General features: G+C 48.5%; 1 protein-coding gene across 1 annotated transcript in view; it reads right to left on the bottom strand.

The window, feature by feature from the left end:
• Nucleotides 1-925: 925 nt before the first annotated feature.
• Nucleotides 926-17,340, bottom strand: part of snd1 (staphylococcal nuclease and tudor domain containing 1) — a 158,418-nt gene continuing 142,003 nt past the window's right edge. Inside the window, exons 20-24 of the mRNA XM_076030099.1 lie at nt 15,432-15,501; nt 13,967-14,080; nt 10,715-10,918; nt 3,360-3,404; nt 926-2,104 (exon numbers count right to left, since the gene is read on the bottom strand). Of these exons, the coding sequence (XP_075886214.1) occupies nt 2,039-2,104; nt 3,360-3,404; nt 10,715-10,918; nt 13,967-14,080; nt 15,432-15,501 (499 nt within the window). The 3' untranslated portion in view covers nt 926-2,038. The remainder of the gene's footprint in view (nt 2,105-3,359; nt 3,405-10,714; nt 10,919-13,966; nt 14,081-15,431; nt 15,502-17,340) is intronic.

Raw genomic sequence — 17,340 nt, forward strand, 5'->3', positions numbered from 1 at the left:
GAGGAGATCAGGCGGCGGAACAAATGGGGAGAGATGTGGAGGGAGAAAACAATGGATAGTTTGTGACAGGAGGCAGGAAATAGGACTCGGATCTACAAGACAAAGTCGTCCCGTCCAGCCGACTTGACAGGACAGACAAGACTCTTAATTGCCTGCAGAGCATATTTCTAATCCTGGCCATCGGTAATTGGATGTGAGCACTGGCGATAAATTAGTCGGGCCATCTTCGATTCAGTTGCCCCTGACTGAGTGTGACACCTGGGATTAAGACTGACGTTCAGTCCGGAAGGTGGAGGATACCGGCAACCTTTCTTTAGGTTTTTCACCGTTTGACTCAGGTTGTGAAAGAAATAAATGATAAATAACATTTCCAAAGGATGCTAAATTGTAATGTACATATTCAACTTTAACATATGTGTTAAAAACAAACATTAAGAAAACAGACTCTTGCTTTCTTTCCACTGTTGTATGACTGCTACTACTGTACAACTGAAATGGGGTTGGATGTTACATGTTGTTATGAAGCACTTACTGTAAAACAACTGTTGCATATAACATGTATTGGTACAGGTTAGAAGCACCCAGGCTAGTTTTTGTATACAAGCCGGAGTACTAACTACTGCTAAAACTACTAGAACTAACCAACTCCTAAAACCTCCGATCAGCTGTTTTGCCTGTGTGTGTGTGTGTGTGTGTGTGTGTGTGTGTGTGTGTGGTAAATCCAAGAGACTTCTCAAAAAGGTTAACTTGGAAATGGTACTAGCATTGTTTCACCTATGGCCCTGCTAGACTTCAATCCTTTTTGTTTGTCACATATATATTCATTCATTCCCCCCCAAGCACTTGAGGATTCAAAGATATTTGACCCGTTTTGTTTTGTGAAACACGTGATTTAAAGGGAAAGAAATCCAAAGAAACGAAAGCCTTTAGTCTGCAGATTTTAATAGAATGCAAAGGTGTGGAAATAAATTCAAAACAGCGAGTCTGCTATGCCGTAATAAGACACAGAGAGGCGGCTGCCAGGGAACATAACCATCACTTGAATTAATGTAAACTTTACAGAAGTACATAGTGAGAGATGATAAAATACCATGATTACAGTGATAACTGGTCTTTTAAGAGTGACATGACTGATAAACGACAAAAAACATTTCCCACAAAAATTTCTGTCAATATCACACAGATGTACAGTGAAGACAAAAATAACCCCCCCCCTTTAGCTTTTTTGTATGTGTGGCTCCCACCTACACTATTTTCCTAAAATAAATCCATTTACACTTTTAACATATCCTCACATTTACATCAAATTAAAACAGGGAAGTCCTTGTTAAACAAACAAACAAAAAAACTAATGAGACGGAAGGAAAAAAAAAAAAAAAAATCAATCTTCTCTCCCCAAAAAAACCCAGTTTGTTTCTGTACAAACGATAGAAGGGACCTGGTGATGATGCGTTAAGAGAGCGAGAAGCGCAAACACAGAGTCGGTATCATAACGACGGTCGTTCACACAGGAAGTCTGCTGCACAGGTCACATGGCAAAATATCACAGGTTGGCAATAGTGCAGGCTGCTTGAGCTGGCAGTGGCTCATTGGAGGGAACGAAACAACAAAAAAAAAACAATCAAGAGATAATTAGCAAGTGACTTGCGTGTGACAATTTATCTTATTTTTTTTAATTTTTTTTTTAGCGTCACCAGCTTGCTCTACAGGCGCTAGTGGGAGGGGGAGAGACGGTGGAGGCCGCTTACCATGAAATGTTACAAAAAAAAAAAAATTAAAAAGAAGTGAGTCAATGCTTGTCGTTTAGTTTGTCCAAGTTTTTTTTTTCTTCTTCTCCCCCCCCCCATTTTCCTCTTTTTTTGTTTTCGGTCTTTGGAATGGTGTTGGTTGGATGGTCTTTTTTTTGTTTTTTTTTCTATGTTTTTTTGGGGGGGGGGGTGGTGTGTGTGTGTGTGTGTGTGTGTGTGTGTGTGTGTGTGTTTTTCGTTCTTGTTTTTTCTTTCTTCTTCTTCTTCTTCTTCTTCTTTTTGCGCTCAAATTAACGCCTGTAGCCAAACTCGTCGGCATCGTCGGCGCGGAAGTCCCCGTAGCGCCAGATGTTGAGCTGGTGGCACAAGAAAAGGGGGAGAAAAAGGTGAGTGGAAGAGTGTGCGTGCATGTGTGTGTGTGTGTGTGAGTGAGAGAGTACAGAGGCGTATTGCTGGCACACTAGAAAAAAAAACAGGGCTCAGTATCACATTATAAAGTGAGACTATCATGTTATTTCATGAAAAATATTACGTAAAAAACGTGAAACTTTCACAAAATAGTTTCATGTTACAACGTGAAAATTATCACGTAAAAACGTGATACCTTTCATGTTACGTGACACTAAGCCCCGTTGTATTTTCTAGTGTGGCAGCAATGCACTTCTGCAAGAAAGCACCGATGCTCGCGGAAAACCTTGTTGTCTCCTAAACCGCCGCATGGTGCTTTTGCAGCCCACACGTCGCCCCCGTCAGGAAGCTCTTAGCACTGCGCGTTGTTTGGCGTCGGCCTCTTGTTAAAATGAAAATTGTGCAGCCTAATGGTGCGCATTTGTACACGCGTGTGTGTGTGTGTGTGTGTGTGTGTGTGTCGCTCGTCTTTCGGCTCTCTGAGGCGTGCGCGCTCAGCTGTTAATACTGTGATTCATACCTAATTAGCGCCCGTGCTAATTAGCACTACTCATTGGGATGAATGAGCGAACGTTTGTACGTATCACCCTCTCTCTCTCTCTCTCTCTCTCTCTCTCTCTAACTCTCTCTCCCTCCCTTCCTTGAGAGCGAGCCAGAGACCAGGAACTTTAAAAAAAAAAGGGGCCTCCGCCAGCGTCTCAAGCTGTCATTCTTGACATTTACATGAGTAGGAACAAAACGGGTGTCTGTGCAAGTTGGGAAGGATTCTTGTTTCAAGACAGAGAGAATGAAAAAAAAAAAAAGAAAAGCATGGCGGCTAAGAGCGACTCTTTCGACTGTGAGGGACCCGGAGCGGTCACGGCTCCGATGGGAGGCGGCCGTGCTCAGCAGCAACATTTAACAGCAATACTGGCCAACAATTTTGCACAGCCGGCGGCTTTAGAGTGGAATGTGTATCATATGACAGGATTTGTCCAAGCGGTGTTGCCGTAGTTGGCTGTCAAAGATGTGCGACCAACTGCTGAAGGAAATTGGACCTTTTTTTTTTGTTTTTTTTGAACAGATGTCAATAAAGATGTTGTTCAAGTCTGTCAATCATAACACACATTTTCACTAGTTTCCCCTTATTTGAGTGTGTGTTTGTGTGTGTGTGTGTGTGTGTGTGTGTGTGTGTGTGTGTATGTGTGTGCGTCTGCGACTTACCCTGGCACTCTTGGCGGACTCTTGACTGTTTAGGTACTCTGTCACCTGCGGCACAGAGAGAACAGCTGTTAGCGTTTGCATTAGCTAATCACACCCATGTGGGTTCACAGGACTGATTCAAAATTCAAAGGTTTACTGCTGTTGTATTTTCATAAGCACACTTGGCCTCAGGAGCCGACGGGGCTTCAGAGCGTCATCGCAAAGTCGGCAATTTTCACTATTGATCAAATACGCAGATCGCTTTCCCTCGTCTCCATCAATTGATTAATTGGCCAATGAAATAGCAGCCCGAGGCGAAAGCGGCCAATTAGTGGAGAGAAACATGTGGCAGCTTCACTTCCTTCCTTGAGCTTCACACAAACTATATACAGTATATATATATATATATACAGTATATATATATATAGTTATATATATATACTTTTGAATGGTAGTGTATATACTGTATTCGCTGAGTCACGGCGAAGCTCCTGTAACAAATTTGATGGCAGGGCCGCTGTGTTTGAGGCTTTTAATAGCAGCAGATGAGCAGCCGTTCACACTCCAGTGCGCCGCAGACCAAGTTGCCAGATGTTTCAGCCGCTCCGGAGCTTCATTGCTCAGCTAACTCGCTAGCAGGCTATCGTGCGTGTAGCCCCGTTCCACAGCAACGTGCGCAGATGGCGGCGTGTGGCAGATCTGACGGAGCTGCAGGTCGGGCCGCCGCCACCGCCTCCCCCCAGGGCCGTGCACGTGTGAGCGGGATGAAGAAAAAGTGCAACGGCGCCTCCGGTCATCAGGTGACTGCTAACGCCGACCAGCTCGGGGACTCAGAGTCCGTGTGAGCTGATGGCAGGCGGCCATCTGGTGTTCTGACACTTAAGACAGCGAGATCTTCTTCTTCTCCCTTTCTTCTTCTTCTTCTTCTGCCTTTCTTCTTCTTCTTCTTCTTCTGCCTTTCTACCTCTTCTTCCTTTCTTCTTCTTCTTCCTCTCCTTCTTTTGAGATGTTCACGGTAAGAGCTACACGGGAAAAAAAAACTGGTGGAAGCGTACTAACACGGTGACAGGTTGCACGCGTCTGGTGCGTAGGTGCGCTCCCGCCCCCCTTTTCCCGAACCACCTCCCCTTGGAACTTCTCGCTGGATATTTCACAGCGTGTGTGAGAAGAAAAGTAAAGGGTGAGATTTTAGAGCCTGGATGAAAAAAACAAAAACAAGAAAAAAAGCCGGTGACGAACCAAAAGCGTAATGTGAAAAAAAAAGAGGCTGCTCTCACAGAACAGCACAGCTAAAACTGTGTGGACCCATTAAAACCAATGACCATCAGCCACGGACGCCACTTTTACATCTTTCTTTCTGCTTTCCCCCCCCATTTTCTTTTTATCTTACGACATCATCACATCTTCAATCCCACTGCCACTCGCTGCTCCAAAAACCACCAGAGAGCAAAAAAAACCACACACACACACACACACACACACACACACACACACACACACACACACACACACACACACACACACACACACACACACACATTAATCTGAAGTCTGTCTTTTTAACCAGCTGCTCATTTCCCTCTGATTTGTCAACCGCTCATAACGCCTGAAAAGCTGGAACGCGACATCAAGGTCACTTTGTATCTGGTCGCGATCTGTGGAGGACACACAAATGTGTGTGTGTGTGTGTGTGTGTCCGTCCGTCCGTCCCGGCGGCGGAAGGTAAACTGGGACCAGACCTCCCCCCCGACCCCCCAGCGTGGCTGTCGGAGGGGATCAGACACTCTGGTGGGAACGTGGCGTGACAAGCCCACCAGCGCCGGGTTCACGGAGTTAAAGAGGAGCTGAGCAGGAACAACACAAAGTGGGACAAACACACACACACACACACACACACACACACACACACACACACACACACACACACACACACACACACACAGTTCGAGATTTAAGGTTCAAGCAACTCAAGCCATCTAAGTTTGAAAACTGTGACTTGGTGTCCTTTACTCATCTCCTGTGTGTGTGTGTGTGTGTGTGTGTGTGTGTGTGTGTGTGTGTGGGGCGGTAGATGGAATGGCATTTGGGAAGTGGCGCGTGTCAGCTAGGACATGTCAAAAGGGCCCTCAGAGCAGAGTCAGCAGGAGCCCAGTAGAGTGCGTGTGTGTGTGTGTGTGTGTGTGTGTGTGTGTGTGTGTGTGTGTGTGTGTGTGTGCGAAGAGCAGAAAATGTCCATACAAAAGGCTCCATCTCTAAGGCTGCTTGTAAATGAGGTATTGAGCCGTCGCTGCTGGTGGTAGTGAGGGGTGGGAGGGGTGAAAGGGGGGCGGTCACGCTGCCACACCCCCGTGGCGCGCACTGACAGGCTGTAGGTGTGTGTTTGCGTGCGCCCCGCGGCGGCAGCGTGGAGGTGGAGCTGAAAAAAACTGCAGAAAATCCAGAGCGAGCGAGCGCAGAGGTGGGAGTGCACGTCGGCTCTCCGCGGACGCTGAAAGCGAATTTCCTCGCTCCTCCGCTTTTTATGGTCATGCGTCTCTTCTGGTTCTTAAAATTCCAATGTTTTCTGACTCGTCACAATTTTTTTAAACCGCCGCTGGTGGAAGAGGCGAGCGGGTCCAGGCTCCGCCCACTTCTAGCCAGGACCTCACAACGCCCAAAAAGACAACACGGCTGCACTGTTCACCCAGTGGAGCAGCCGCCCCTGGAGGCAAGACTTTTTTCCCCTAAGGGCAAACAGGGATAACCACGGCCCGTACTCATTTGATTGGTCGCTGCAGAGTCCCTCACTTCTACCTCGAGTGCGCCACCTTTGGCGGCTGAAGGATAATCATATTGATTATCCACGCGCTATAGGCAACAGTTTACCCATTTTTTTTTTCTCTTGATGCCTTCAGTGAGAAACTGCAGATGATAATTCATAGGGTGTCCAAACCTTTGACTGGTACCTTAAATTACTACTAGGTGATTCATTAACCCTCGGTGACCGATGGTGGTGCATGTAGTGCACTCGATGGGAAATCAGCAAGATGACCCAAAAGTATAAAAGAGACCAGGGACCAATCAAAAGAGTTTTGGGGCTTGGTTATCCTTATTTCCTCGTCGGGACAGAAATCTCGCCCCCTGGAGGCATCCGCCACCACCGTCCTTCCTTGCTTCCTGCTAGAAAGAAAAAAAAAAAAAAAAAAAACCCTTGTTAGCACAATTAGCGGCGAGCGGAGATAAAACGGCGTACCTGGGCTCCTTGGTCGCCCTTGAAGCCGAGTGCCGAGTCTTCCGCTCATCATTCATACATGAAAAGCCAATACAATGGAAAAGGGGGAAGTGGGTGGGTGGGATGAAAGGAAGGACGGAAAAAAAAACAAAAAAAAAAAACACCACGTTTCCCCAGTGGGGGCTGCTGGGTAATTAAAGATTCTGCGGGTTTCTCATCCGCCGCTCCCAGCCAGCCGCCTCGCAGCTGTTCTTCCCCCCTTCACCGCCACCGGGACCCAAGAATCGGGGAACTTTCAAAAAAAAAAAAATAAAATAAAAAAATGTCTCATCAAATATTTGCAAACATGGTGTTTGAACACCACCTTCCTCAGTAGGGAGCTAACAGAACCTGCAGCGGCCTGGAGGAGCAGGAGGAGCAGCAGGAGCAGCAGCAGCAGGAGCAGCAGGAGCAGCGGCGGCAACGCTGCTCCCTTCTTAGAAATTATAATTAGCAAAAATTGTTGGATTGTTAGCCGTTAATATATATAACTGAACTGGATGCTGCTGACAGTGATGGACCCCTCAGAGAATTTGGACTGCGTAAAATTTTTTACCTTTTATTAAAGGCCATAAAGAGAGAGAGTTTCCCCAAATTGAAAATCCACCCGTGTGCAATTTGTAGGGATGTTTTAAAATCCCTCTGGGCCGTCACAGAGGGAAAGTGAGAGTCTCCAAAACACCTTCCCTTCCCATTCTCCTCCATGCTACCCTATGCTAAATCAATGATATCACTCCACCAGGCCATGATCTAAATATCAAAAAAAAAACCAAAAAAACAGATAACACATGTGCGCGACAGATGCACGGCAGATTAAACGTCCCGCTGTGGCATTAAAGGCTGAATTAGCGCCACCGTACCTACAGCACATGCGTGCGCAAACTAATCACATTTAATGGAAACATGCATCCACCCACTCACTCGTACGCGGCCTCATATGTGGCTCTATATGCATGTATGCGTTTTCTTTTACTCCGTCGCACTTAAAAGGTCAATTGTGTTTTTAATCCCTCATTTGATCATCCTCGCACACGCATTCCGGTCACATGGTACGCTAAACACCCCCCCTGCCGCAGCACATGCGCGCGCGTGCGCACACACACACACACACACACACACACACACACACACACACACACACACACGCAGCTATACCTTGGCTTCACTGTTTATCCGGCCGGCCGCCACCCACTTCCTGCGACTCCTGTCTTAATATCGACCTATAGGGGAAGCAGAAGCGGCAGCAGCTGGTGTACGTGCGAGCGACCGCTCATCTGGCTGCCGGATGCTTTCGTACCGCCGCACGCCGCCTGCGCCGCCCATATGGCGGCCGCAGTGTCCATCAGCGAACGCGGGACTTAAGGCAGGAACGCACTCTGCTAGGTAAAGTAAAACATTAAAACCCCCTAAATGGGCAAATATCCCTCCCATCCGCTGGTGCGGCGGCGCCCTCCGAGGCCCGCATTGACCTTCAAGAGCGCAAGCTCGCTCGCTTGCCGCCGACTATCGATAGCCGCTCAAGTGGCGCTGGATATTGCAGCCCATCTGTCACGCAGCGCTTGGCGCCAGAGCCGCAGATTACAATGACCACGTTCCAATCCTCTGGAATGGATAATGTATAAAGAACAGAGCTAAAAGGGGGCTGGCTAGAACGAGAGGACAAAAGTCAGTTTCGCGAGCGGGGCCCCGTGTGAGGCGAATCCGTGATGCAGCTCGACGTGGTTGGGAAGTCTCAGATCTCGGTTTGGACCGCATGATATTGCAGCTGCGGAGCGACCGACAGCCAAAATCTGAAGTTGCAAAACCAATTCCTGGAAAGCGGTGGAGAGAAATTGGCGATTTTAAACACTGCATCAAAAAAAAAAGAAAAGTCGGTGGAAAGAAATGCTAATGTGTAAAGGACAAAAAAAAAAGAAAGAGATGAAACTAAAAGAATAATAAAAATAAATAAATAAATCCAGGGCTGCTGCTTAATATACTTTTTATGTTATTTCATGAATAAAGAATTGGCTAAATGTATGCTAGCCGAGCCTTCGGAATGAGGCAAGACGTTGTAAAGGTCCTGCTGCCCACTAAGGTTGGCAGCAGAATTTATGAATACTTAACTCCCCCATTAAAATGATTGAGGAAAGCGGGCGAAGAAAAAAAAAAAAACAACAACATCAACAACAACAAAAAGCGGAGCCGAGTGTTTTCTGTCCAGCATGTTTATGCAAAACGGAAATGAGCTTGGAGCCACATGACACTGAAGCAAAAGGGGCAGCGGAAAAGACAAAAAAAAGAAGCTCAAATGTCCATAAAAAAAAGGGCCGATTTCCTGAAACGTATCCGGCGGAGGGCGGCGGCGGCGGCAGCAGCGGCGTTGTGCGTCCTGGTGACCATGTGGCCACGCGATTCGGCCACCGTTGGACCGTCTGAAGCTGTTAGATGTTTGTAAATCACTGCTCTTGTACCGTCTGTAAGGGCCCATTATCTGAAGAACACATTAAGGTTCTCTTGTCGGGGACAGAGGTCAAGCAATGCTGCTGTGCGGCACTTTAACGAGCGGGAGCAGGATGTGCTCTTAAACGGCGCCGGGGTTGAGTGTGTGCAACCAAAACAACAACAACAACAACAACAACAACAACAGCACAATAATAAATAAAGGCAAACAAAACAATTTGCCCTTGCGACACATTTAGCTCGCTCTCAAGTCCACAGATTGCAGAGTGGGACATATTTACAACCCCCACGCCCCACCCCTGCCACACACACACACACACACACACACACACACACACACACACACACACACACACACACACACACACACACACACACACACACACACACACACACACACACACACACACAGGTGACTAATGTTGGTCCTGAGCCACAGCGCTAATTGCAGCAAAAAAGAAATAAATATTCCCCCCATTTTTCTTTCACCGCCTCTTATTAACGTCATGAGAGAAGAGAAAAGCGACACTTGACTGGCTGGCCGACGCTGCTGCCATCTGAGGCTAATTGTGTTGTGGAGGTTTCGCAGACGGAGATGGAGAAAAATGTAAAAAAAGTAAAGAAATACAATTTTAAATAAGACTTCTTTACACTACCAGTCAAAAGTTTGGACAGACCCAATGAATTTCCATATTTTTTTCTTTCATTCTCATGACTATTGACATAGCAAGTTTCTCACTGAAGGCATCAAAACTACATGTGAACACACATTGACTTATGCAAGAAGCAAAAGTGTAAATCAACTCAAACGCATTTTATATTTCAATTCTTCAAAATAGCCACCTTTCATAAAGAGTTTATTTGGAGTTATTTAACATTTTTTTGCTGCATATATTTCATGTCTTCAGTATCTATCTGCAGTGTAGAAAGATGTTAAGATAGAAAAAAACTAATTTCATGTGAAGGTGAATCCAAACTTTTGACTGGTAGCGTATGTTTATGAACGGCGAAGGAATGCTCGCTATCGGATCAATCGTTATGTGTCGGGGAAGGAGACGCCCCCTTCTGGAGCGTCATTGAACTCCAACCAAGCAGCAGCAGCAGCAGGAGTGCGGGGAGCCGAAGGCGGCATATGGACCTTGGCACATTAAATAATACACGAGGGGCCCATTTGCAAACAAGAGCGCTAAATATTTATGTCGCGCCTCGAGTCGCACCTGCTGGTGCTTGATCATGTGACGCCCAATGAGGGCGTGTAAGCGGCGGCGGAGATGTTATTGATCCAACCTGCGCACCCCCCCCCCCTTCCCCTCTCCCCCTCTCATCCCCTCTCAGCGGCGCCGTTTAGCCACTTAGAGGGTGAAGAGCTGCTGGAGAAACATATTGCAAAATGCGAAAATTCTCTCCGATTTTCCATTTTGACACAAAACCGGGCTGGCACTCGGGCAGAATCAATGGAAAATGTGGCACGAGTGACTAAATCATGCGACTGTCTCACTCAATAAGAACCTCTTGGACAGGCGACACAATGTCGCCGTCTCTGATCTCGGCAAATTACGCCTCAATATTTTTGCATTTTGCCTCACAGTTTACGACCAACGACTTCCAAAAGAGTAGAAATAAAACAAGAAAAATCAGCAACAAACGCAAACATTTTTCCCTCCCGTTCGCCGTCTGCACTCACCATCTTCTGCAGGTGCTTCTCCTTGCGCACGTCCACCATCACCAGGCCCTCCTTGACCAGGCCCAGGCCCACGTCATCCTTGGTGTCGCCGAACTGTAGCGTGACGTGGGGGCAGACGGCGCCCGAGTACTCCACGTTCAGCAGGCACTGGCTGTTCTGGACGTCCTTCACAATGCAGTCCACCACGTCGGCCCGGGCGTCCTCCTGGACGGGAGAGAGAGGGAGGGAGGGAGGGAGAGAGGGGAGAGAGAAGGGGGAGTCAGCAAAACCAGAAGTGAAATAACCTCATAGTAGAAGAAGGAGAAGAAAGAAAGAAAAAATCTTCCCGCTCAGTGATCAATGGCTGTCAAGTGATCGCTTGCATGGCCGTCTGTCCGTCAGTCAATCGCGCCGCCGCAATTATCGACTCTGGCTGTTCACGCCTCCCCCTCTACTCCCTTTTCTTTTATTTTTCCCCTCCGTCTCTCTGACTCTCCCCCATTCGCTCATTCAACTCGCTTGGCTTACATTGCTAACGGTCACCTGCTCGCCGAAATGCCAGTGAGGAGGAAGAGGAGAAGGAGGAGGAGAAAGAGGAGGAGAAGGAGGAGGAAAAGGAGGTTGAAGAGGAAAAAGAGAAGCAGGAGTAGAAATAAGAGGATGAGGTGGCGATGGAGGAAGGAGGAGAAGGAGGAGGAGGGGGGGGAGAGGAGGCGGTAGACATGAAAGGAGGGGAGGTGGAAGTGGGAGGAAAAGGAGGAGAAAGAGAGGATGAGGATGAGGTGGATAAAGTGGACCAAGAGGAGAAGGAGGTGGAGACGGAGGATGAGGAGGAAGACGAGGAGGAGGAGGAGTGTCATCCTGACCTCATGTCCTTAAACACTTCCTGGAAGGGGAGGGGGAGAGGTGGTGGGGGGTAAAGTGTAGAAAAGAAGGGAGGATTGTTGCAGAGGAGGAGGAGGAGGGCACTTAAAAACAACAACAAGAGAAAGAAGTCCCCTGCCATCATCATCACCATCATCATCATCATCAACCATCCATCTCTCCACTCCCTCTCTCACCCTGCTCCTGTCTCCATGGCAACCCCCTTCCAGCTAGCCACTCTTGGGTGTGTGCGTGCGTGTGTGTGTGTGTGTGCGTGTGTGGGCAGAAAAGCTACAAAACTAAAGTTTTTTTTTTCATTTATTTTTTCGACGCCCTCCCCCGGGTCAACTTGTCGCAGTTACTGCAGGGGAGCTCGGGGGGGCTGAGGGCGAGAGACATGGCCAGACAGAGTGGGAGTGGGAGAGAGGGGGTGTGTGTGTGAGTGTGTGTGTGTACAAGGGACGGAGGCACAAGCTACAGGGACACTCGTGGAGAGGAAATAAAGAATTAATGAGACGCGCGTCTCAGTGACCTGCCAGGCTAAATCGTTAGCATTTGAGCTAACTCAAGTCTGTGTCAGCAGCTGCTATGAAAATACCAGTTGGTCAGATGTGAGAAAAAGGGGCCGATGTGATGCTTAAGTGTCTTTATCAGAGTGCAAAGTCCTGGAAAGCATCACTTTTTAGCACGGTGGCTGTAAACAGAGGGCTAAGTGTGTCTGCTTCCAGGACGTCCACTATGCAGAGGGTGAAAAAGCGGGCAGAACACAGGACCTTTGAGAAGAAAGGCTCTAAAACATTTTGCATCCACAGTTGCAGCCTTGGCAAGAGTCAGTGAGTGAGGCGTCAGGGCTGCGGATGAAAATAACCCCAGCAAATAAACACTTTCTAATGAATGAGAGCGGAAAAATGAAAAGAGTTTCCCCTGCAGGAACAGAAAGCGAGGCGACGCCTCTCATTCCGCTCCCAGCGCCGGCATCTTTGGATGCTGTGACGCCAGACAGGGCGTCGGGAGCTGTAAGACTCATGTGGGGGGAGGGAGGGGAAGGAGGAGGTGTCGAGGTGGGAGGAGGGGGAGGAAACATCAGGCGGGAGGTTCGCCAGACATCAGAGTGAGCGACACGGTAAAAAGCTTCGGATTAAACAGACGACGGGGGAGAGATGAGGAGGAGGGAGGGGAAGAGGGTGAGGAGGAGTGACAAAAGGAAAGAGCAGGAGAAAAGAGGAGCAGTTGGGGGAGGGGTGGGTGGGTGAGGGAGGTGAGAGACTGAGGCAGTGAAGTGCAGGTGAAGCTGAGCCGCCGTCAGCACTTCATATATTTTTTATTTTTATTTTTAAACAGACGCAGCCAGTAAAAAGACAACATGCTGGTGTTAAATCTTCACCTCTGACCGTGAACTTTGAACTCTAAAGGTACAAAACTGCCGTTTGGGGAAGGAAGCGAGGAGGTTAAAATCCTCTGTTTTGCAGCTCGTTGTGTCTCGCTGGGCGTCATGGAAACCAAACGCGCTTTAAAAAGCTCTCGGTCGAAACCTGAACACCAGCGAGGTGCGACGCCGGAGGAGACAGCAACCAATCCAATCTATCCGAGTTTTTAATTTTAGCTCTCTGGAAATACTGATGCAGCATATTTAGCCCTCTGTTTGCAGCCTCCTGCACTTCACGATGAAGGATGATGCGGCTTTTCGCATTTGAATAGGGTTTTACAAAAAACAAGGCAGGTCTCCGAGAGGGCGGAGCCAACACCTGGCTGCAGCTGAGGTCACAGCGCCCTGTGTGACGTCACAAAGGGTTGATTTTCAGACTGGCTAAAGCAGTGAAACCTGTTCTTTTTTGGGGCTGGAGAAAATGTTGCGTTACAGAAAGTGAATTTCTCAAAAATGTGTGCGTGAGCCACGTGAACTCTTCCTAGAATTAGCTGCAGCGCTAAAATAATAAAGTCAAACGGCTCTTGAGAAGCAGTCATTTATCGCGCACAACAACATGACACGACACACGGCCTCAGCCGGCGGACCAAACACCTGTTAAACAAACACACTCTCGGCTGCGCACGCACAGCCAATTAAAGGCGCGGCTCTGAGTGCTCTCGCCAGGCCGACGGAAACATGTTTTCCTCTTCAGTGCCGGCTCGGGAGGCGACCGGCGAGTTGAACTCCTGATAGACAGAGACGCACACACACACACACACACACACTGAGAACCCTCGGCTGTCGACAAGAGGATCAGCCAAACTGTGGCTCTGCTATCAGACGGACTTTGAATGCACCTTTGAACACCTGGAAAAAAATAAGCCAAGCTCGAAAATGGATGTTTCTTTTGTGTGTGTGTGTGTGTTGGCCAGGCGAGGACGTCCACGGTGAGCATCCAGGGAGGCTGGGGCGTGGGGGGAGGGTTGGAAGGAAACACTTACATCCTGCGGGATCTGGATGAAGGCGAGGGTGTACTCGGTGGCCTGGGCCGGCAGGGTCCTGGTGCTGAAGGCTGGAGGCATGGTGGCCAGACGGGTGGACGACACCACTTCTCTCTGAGGGACCGCGCACAAACAAACAGGCAGAGAGAAAAATACGTCTCAGTGAGGTTGGAGGGTGGGTGGGAGAGTTTCAAGGCGGCTATCTGTGTGTGTGTGTGTGTGTGTGTTCAGTCTTATCAATCACATGTCCAAACAGCGTAGAGCGCCATGATGACTGCGTCTAAGCAAACCTGACAGAGGCATCCGTCTCTGCTGCGGCGGGACCAACGGACGTGTCTGGCTTGTTGAGTCGGGATTGCAGACGCGCAAAAAGAGACGAGTGTGTGTGTGTGTGTGTGTGTGTGTGTGTGTGTGTGTGTGTGTGCAGGTCGCTGAAAGCTTCCCTCTGGATGTGTCTCTGGCTGATACTGGCAGGAGACAAAAAGAGGCCCGGAGAGATCGACGAGACGTGCGACACGCGTGAGACGTAAATCCGAACTCTAATCTGCGACGCCTCTCTGCTTTTTCCCACCAAGGTGTGTGTGTGTGAGTGTATATTGTTTGTCTTATTTATTTATTTATTCATTCTCTTGGCCTAATGTGGCCGGTCGGCGTGGGAAGAGTTGCAATCGTAGCAGCGCGCCAAGACACACACTGAGGAGGTCAGGTCCAAACAGTGTGCCACTCCACTGCATTCTGGGAAATCTCCCAGCGGGGCCAGGTTGGCTGCGCAAGCGCGCATGTGTGTGTGTGTGTGTGTGCACCTGAGTGGAAATGTACACCGAGCTGCACTTGCAAAGTGCCTTCGTCATCACAGATAAAAAAAAAAAAGGAAAGGAAATCAGGGATCTTGAGCGAGGGAGTTGTGCTTCTGTCAATGTTATGAGAGGAAATAAAAAATGAGAAACCAGTTGCGGCAGCTGCGTCGGTCGCAGACAACGGCAAGAAACACACACGCCCAGCTGTTGTTTGTCCTAAAAAAATAATCTGCAGCCCAGAGGATAAATAAAAGGTTGCCGAGCCGCTCGGAATGTGGCAATAGGAAACAAGTGATGTTTGGATGGGTGGAAGTCAATCCTGGGGTTCCCAAAATGTTCCTGGCCGTGGCCCCAGAAACCTGGCCGGGGACCCCCTTCTCAAACCAGCAGATAAATATGTGCAACTAAACATTGATTTTTGTCTTTTTTTTTTTTTTTTTTTTTTTGCGGGGGCGGGGGGGCTGTAAAGCCGTACTTGAAGTATGCTGCTTCATATTTTGCAATTGTTAAATTGATAATTATTTTATCATTTGATTTTTATTTATTTATTTTTCTTATCTCTCCAATTTTCCATGGCCTCCCTAGCGCCCCCTGGCGGCCCGCCCACTGGCCTCAATGGGGACACTGTTCATGTCGGGAGTGAAATATTCACAGCTGTGTGTACTCACGTTGCCGTAGTCAATGTAGAAGACGTGGACCTTGGCAGCCGACTCGACTTTCTCCACTCGGGCTCTGTACCTGCAGGGGTGAAGGAGTGAAGTCAGGGTCGAGGGGGGAGCGGAGGGGGTGATGACAGATAGGAAAAACAGCAGGAAGAGGAGAAGAGTGAGCCACTCTGTGTTTATTTCCCTGGAGAAAAGGTGAAGTTGCTGCTGGTGCTGCTGCTACATTCGGACCCCCGGAACTTGGCCAGGCCTGCAAAATTGCACCGAGGCCTCTTTGCAATAAAAAAAAAGGGAGGAGAATTTATTTATTTTTTCGCCTGGTGGCGACGGATGCAAAGTGCATCAAGTGCATCAGCAGCAGCAGGAGCAGCAGCAGCAGCAGCAGCAGCAGCAGCAGCAGCAGCAGCACTTTGCTTGACTGCAGCGTCTGGCCGGGCGGCCGGCGGCAAACTGGATATGGCAACGGGCCGCACATGAACGTGACAAATTAAAGGCGAGCGCGCGATGAGGTCATGCAGTCGGATCTAATAGAGACGCCACCGAGCTGACATGGTTATCGTCAACCGTCCAATTCAGGAAGCGTCTTTTCAGGCCCGGCCGCCGTTTATCAGCCCACTTGACTCGAATCAAACAAACAAACAAACAAACAAACCGACAAACATAGCAGGGAGATTTAATTGGCCCCCGGCTCAAGGACAAGAGGAGAGAGGGAGAAATTATTAGAGGCGCTTGGGCAAAAGGAAGGGGGGAAAAAAACAAACAAAAAAGGGAGCGGGAACAAAGTTAAAACCAAATGAGAAGGGAGGAGGGTGAGTCGCCTGCTTTCCATCTTAATGTGAAGGGAGTCTTTTTAAAAAAAGGGAAAAAAAGAAAAGGCGATCGGAGGTGATCACCATGGCAACAAAACCCAGTCAGCCGACACTGGGGTTCATTTCTAATTAGCACCCGAACGCAGCAGCAACAACAACAACAATACTGCAAGGGACGGCAGAGAGCGAGAGAACAATACGCAAATGGACCTACAGTTGGGAAATCTGAGAAAACTTATTGACCTGAGCAAAGTTACAGACATACTTTTTAATGGCACGGGGTGGGAGGTGGGGAGGATGGGGCGGGAGTGCAGGTTTGAAAGCAGGCGGCTCTTTGACTCTTTGACTTTCATCGGCTGTGAGCAGACAAAGACAACTCACGACTTCAGAAAAAAAAGAACAAACTGCGGAGGAGGACGATGAAGTGATGGATAGCAGAAGGATGGAAGAGCACCTGTGCCTTTTTTTTCTTTTTTAGATCAGGCCCCCTCCCCCCCCATCACCACCTCCCTGTGGACAAGGACCCCTCCCCCCTCTCACATCCATCCATCCGCCACCATCCACCCCCCCAGCACTGTGACTTTTACGTGTCCCCGTGACCATCTGTAAACTTCCGGTAAGGAGACCAGATGCAAAGGTGTGTGTGTGTGTGTGTGTGTGTGTGTGTGTGTGTGTGTGTGTGTGTGTGTGTGTCACTGCCATTTCTACAGGGTGAGGAGGGGGGCAGCGATGTGGCAGCGGGCTAATTACAGCCTGTGGCCGTCTGCAGTGAATGCATCACAGGCCGGGACGGAAGGAGGGACAAGGTAAAAATTAAAATGTCAGCTGTTGTGGGGACAGAAGCTCTTATATAACTGACTGCTGTGAACCGTCTCCTGTGTCGCAGTCACATCAGTCCGGACTGGTTCCATCACTGGGAGGGAGGGAACTGGAAACCTCACTGGTTATACTGGTGAACTTGGTAGATAGGTGGTTTTTATCAAAAGGTGCAGGGTGCAAATTTGGCTTAATTTCAGATTTTTAAATTGGTAACAGCTTAACATTCTGCTCATAAATACATACATAAACGGGTATACTCACAGTACAAGAAAAGTATGTTTGTT

Source organism: Nelusetta ayraudi, unplaced genomic scaffold (assembly GCF_046127955.1).
Source record: "Nelusetta ayraudi isolate G7.1 ecotype Tasmania unplaced genomic scaffold, CSIRO-AGI_Nayr_v1 ptg000027l, whole genome shotgun sequence".
NCBI classification, from domain to species: Eukaryota; Metazoa; Chordata; class Actinopteri; order Tetraodontiformes; family Monacanthidae; genus Nelusetta; species Nelusetta ayraudi.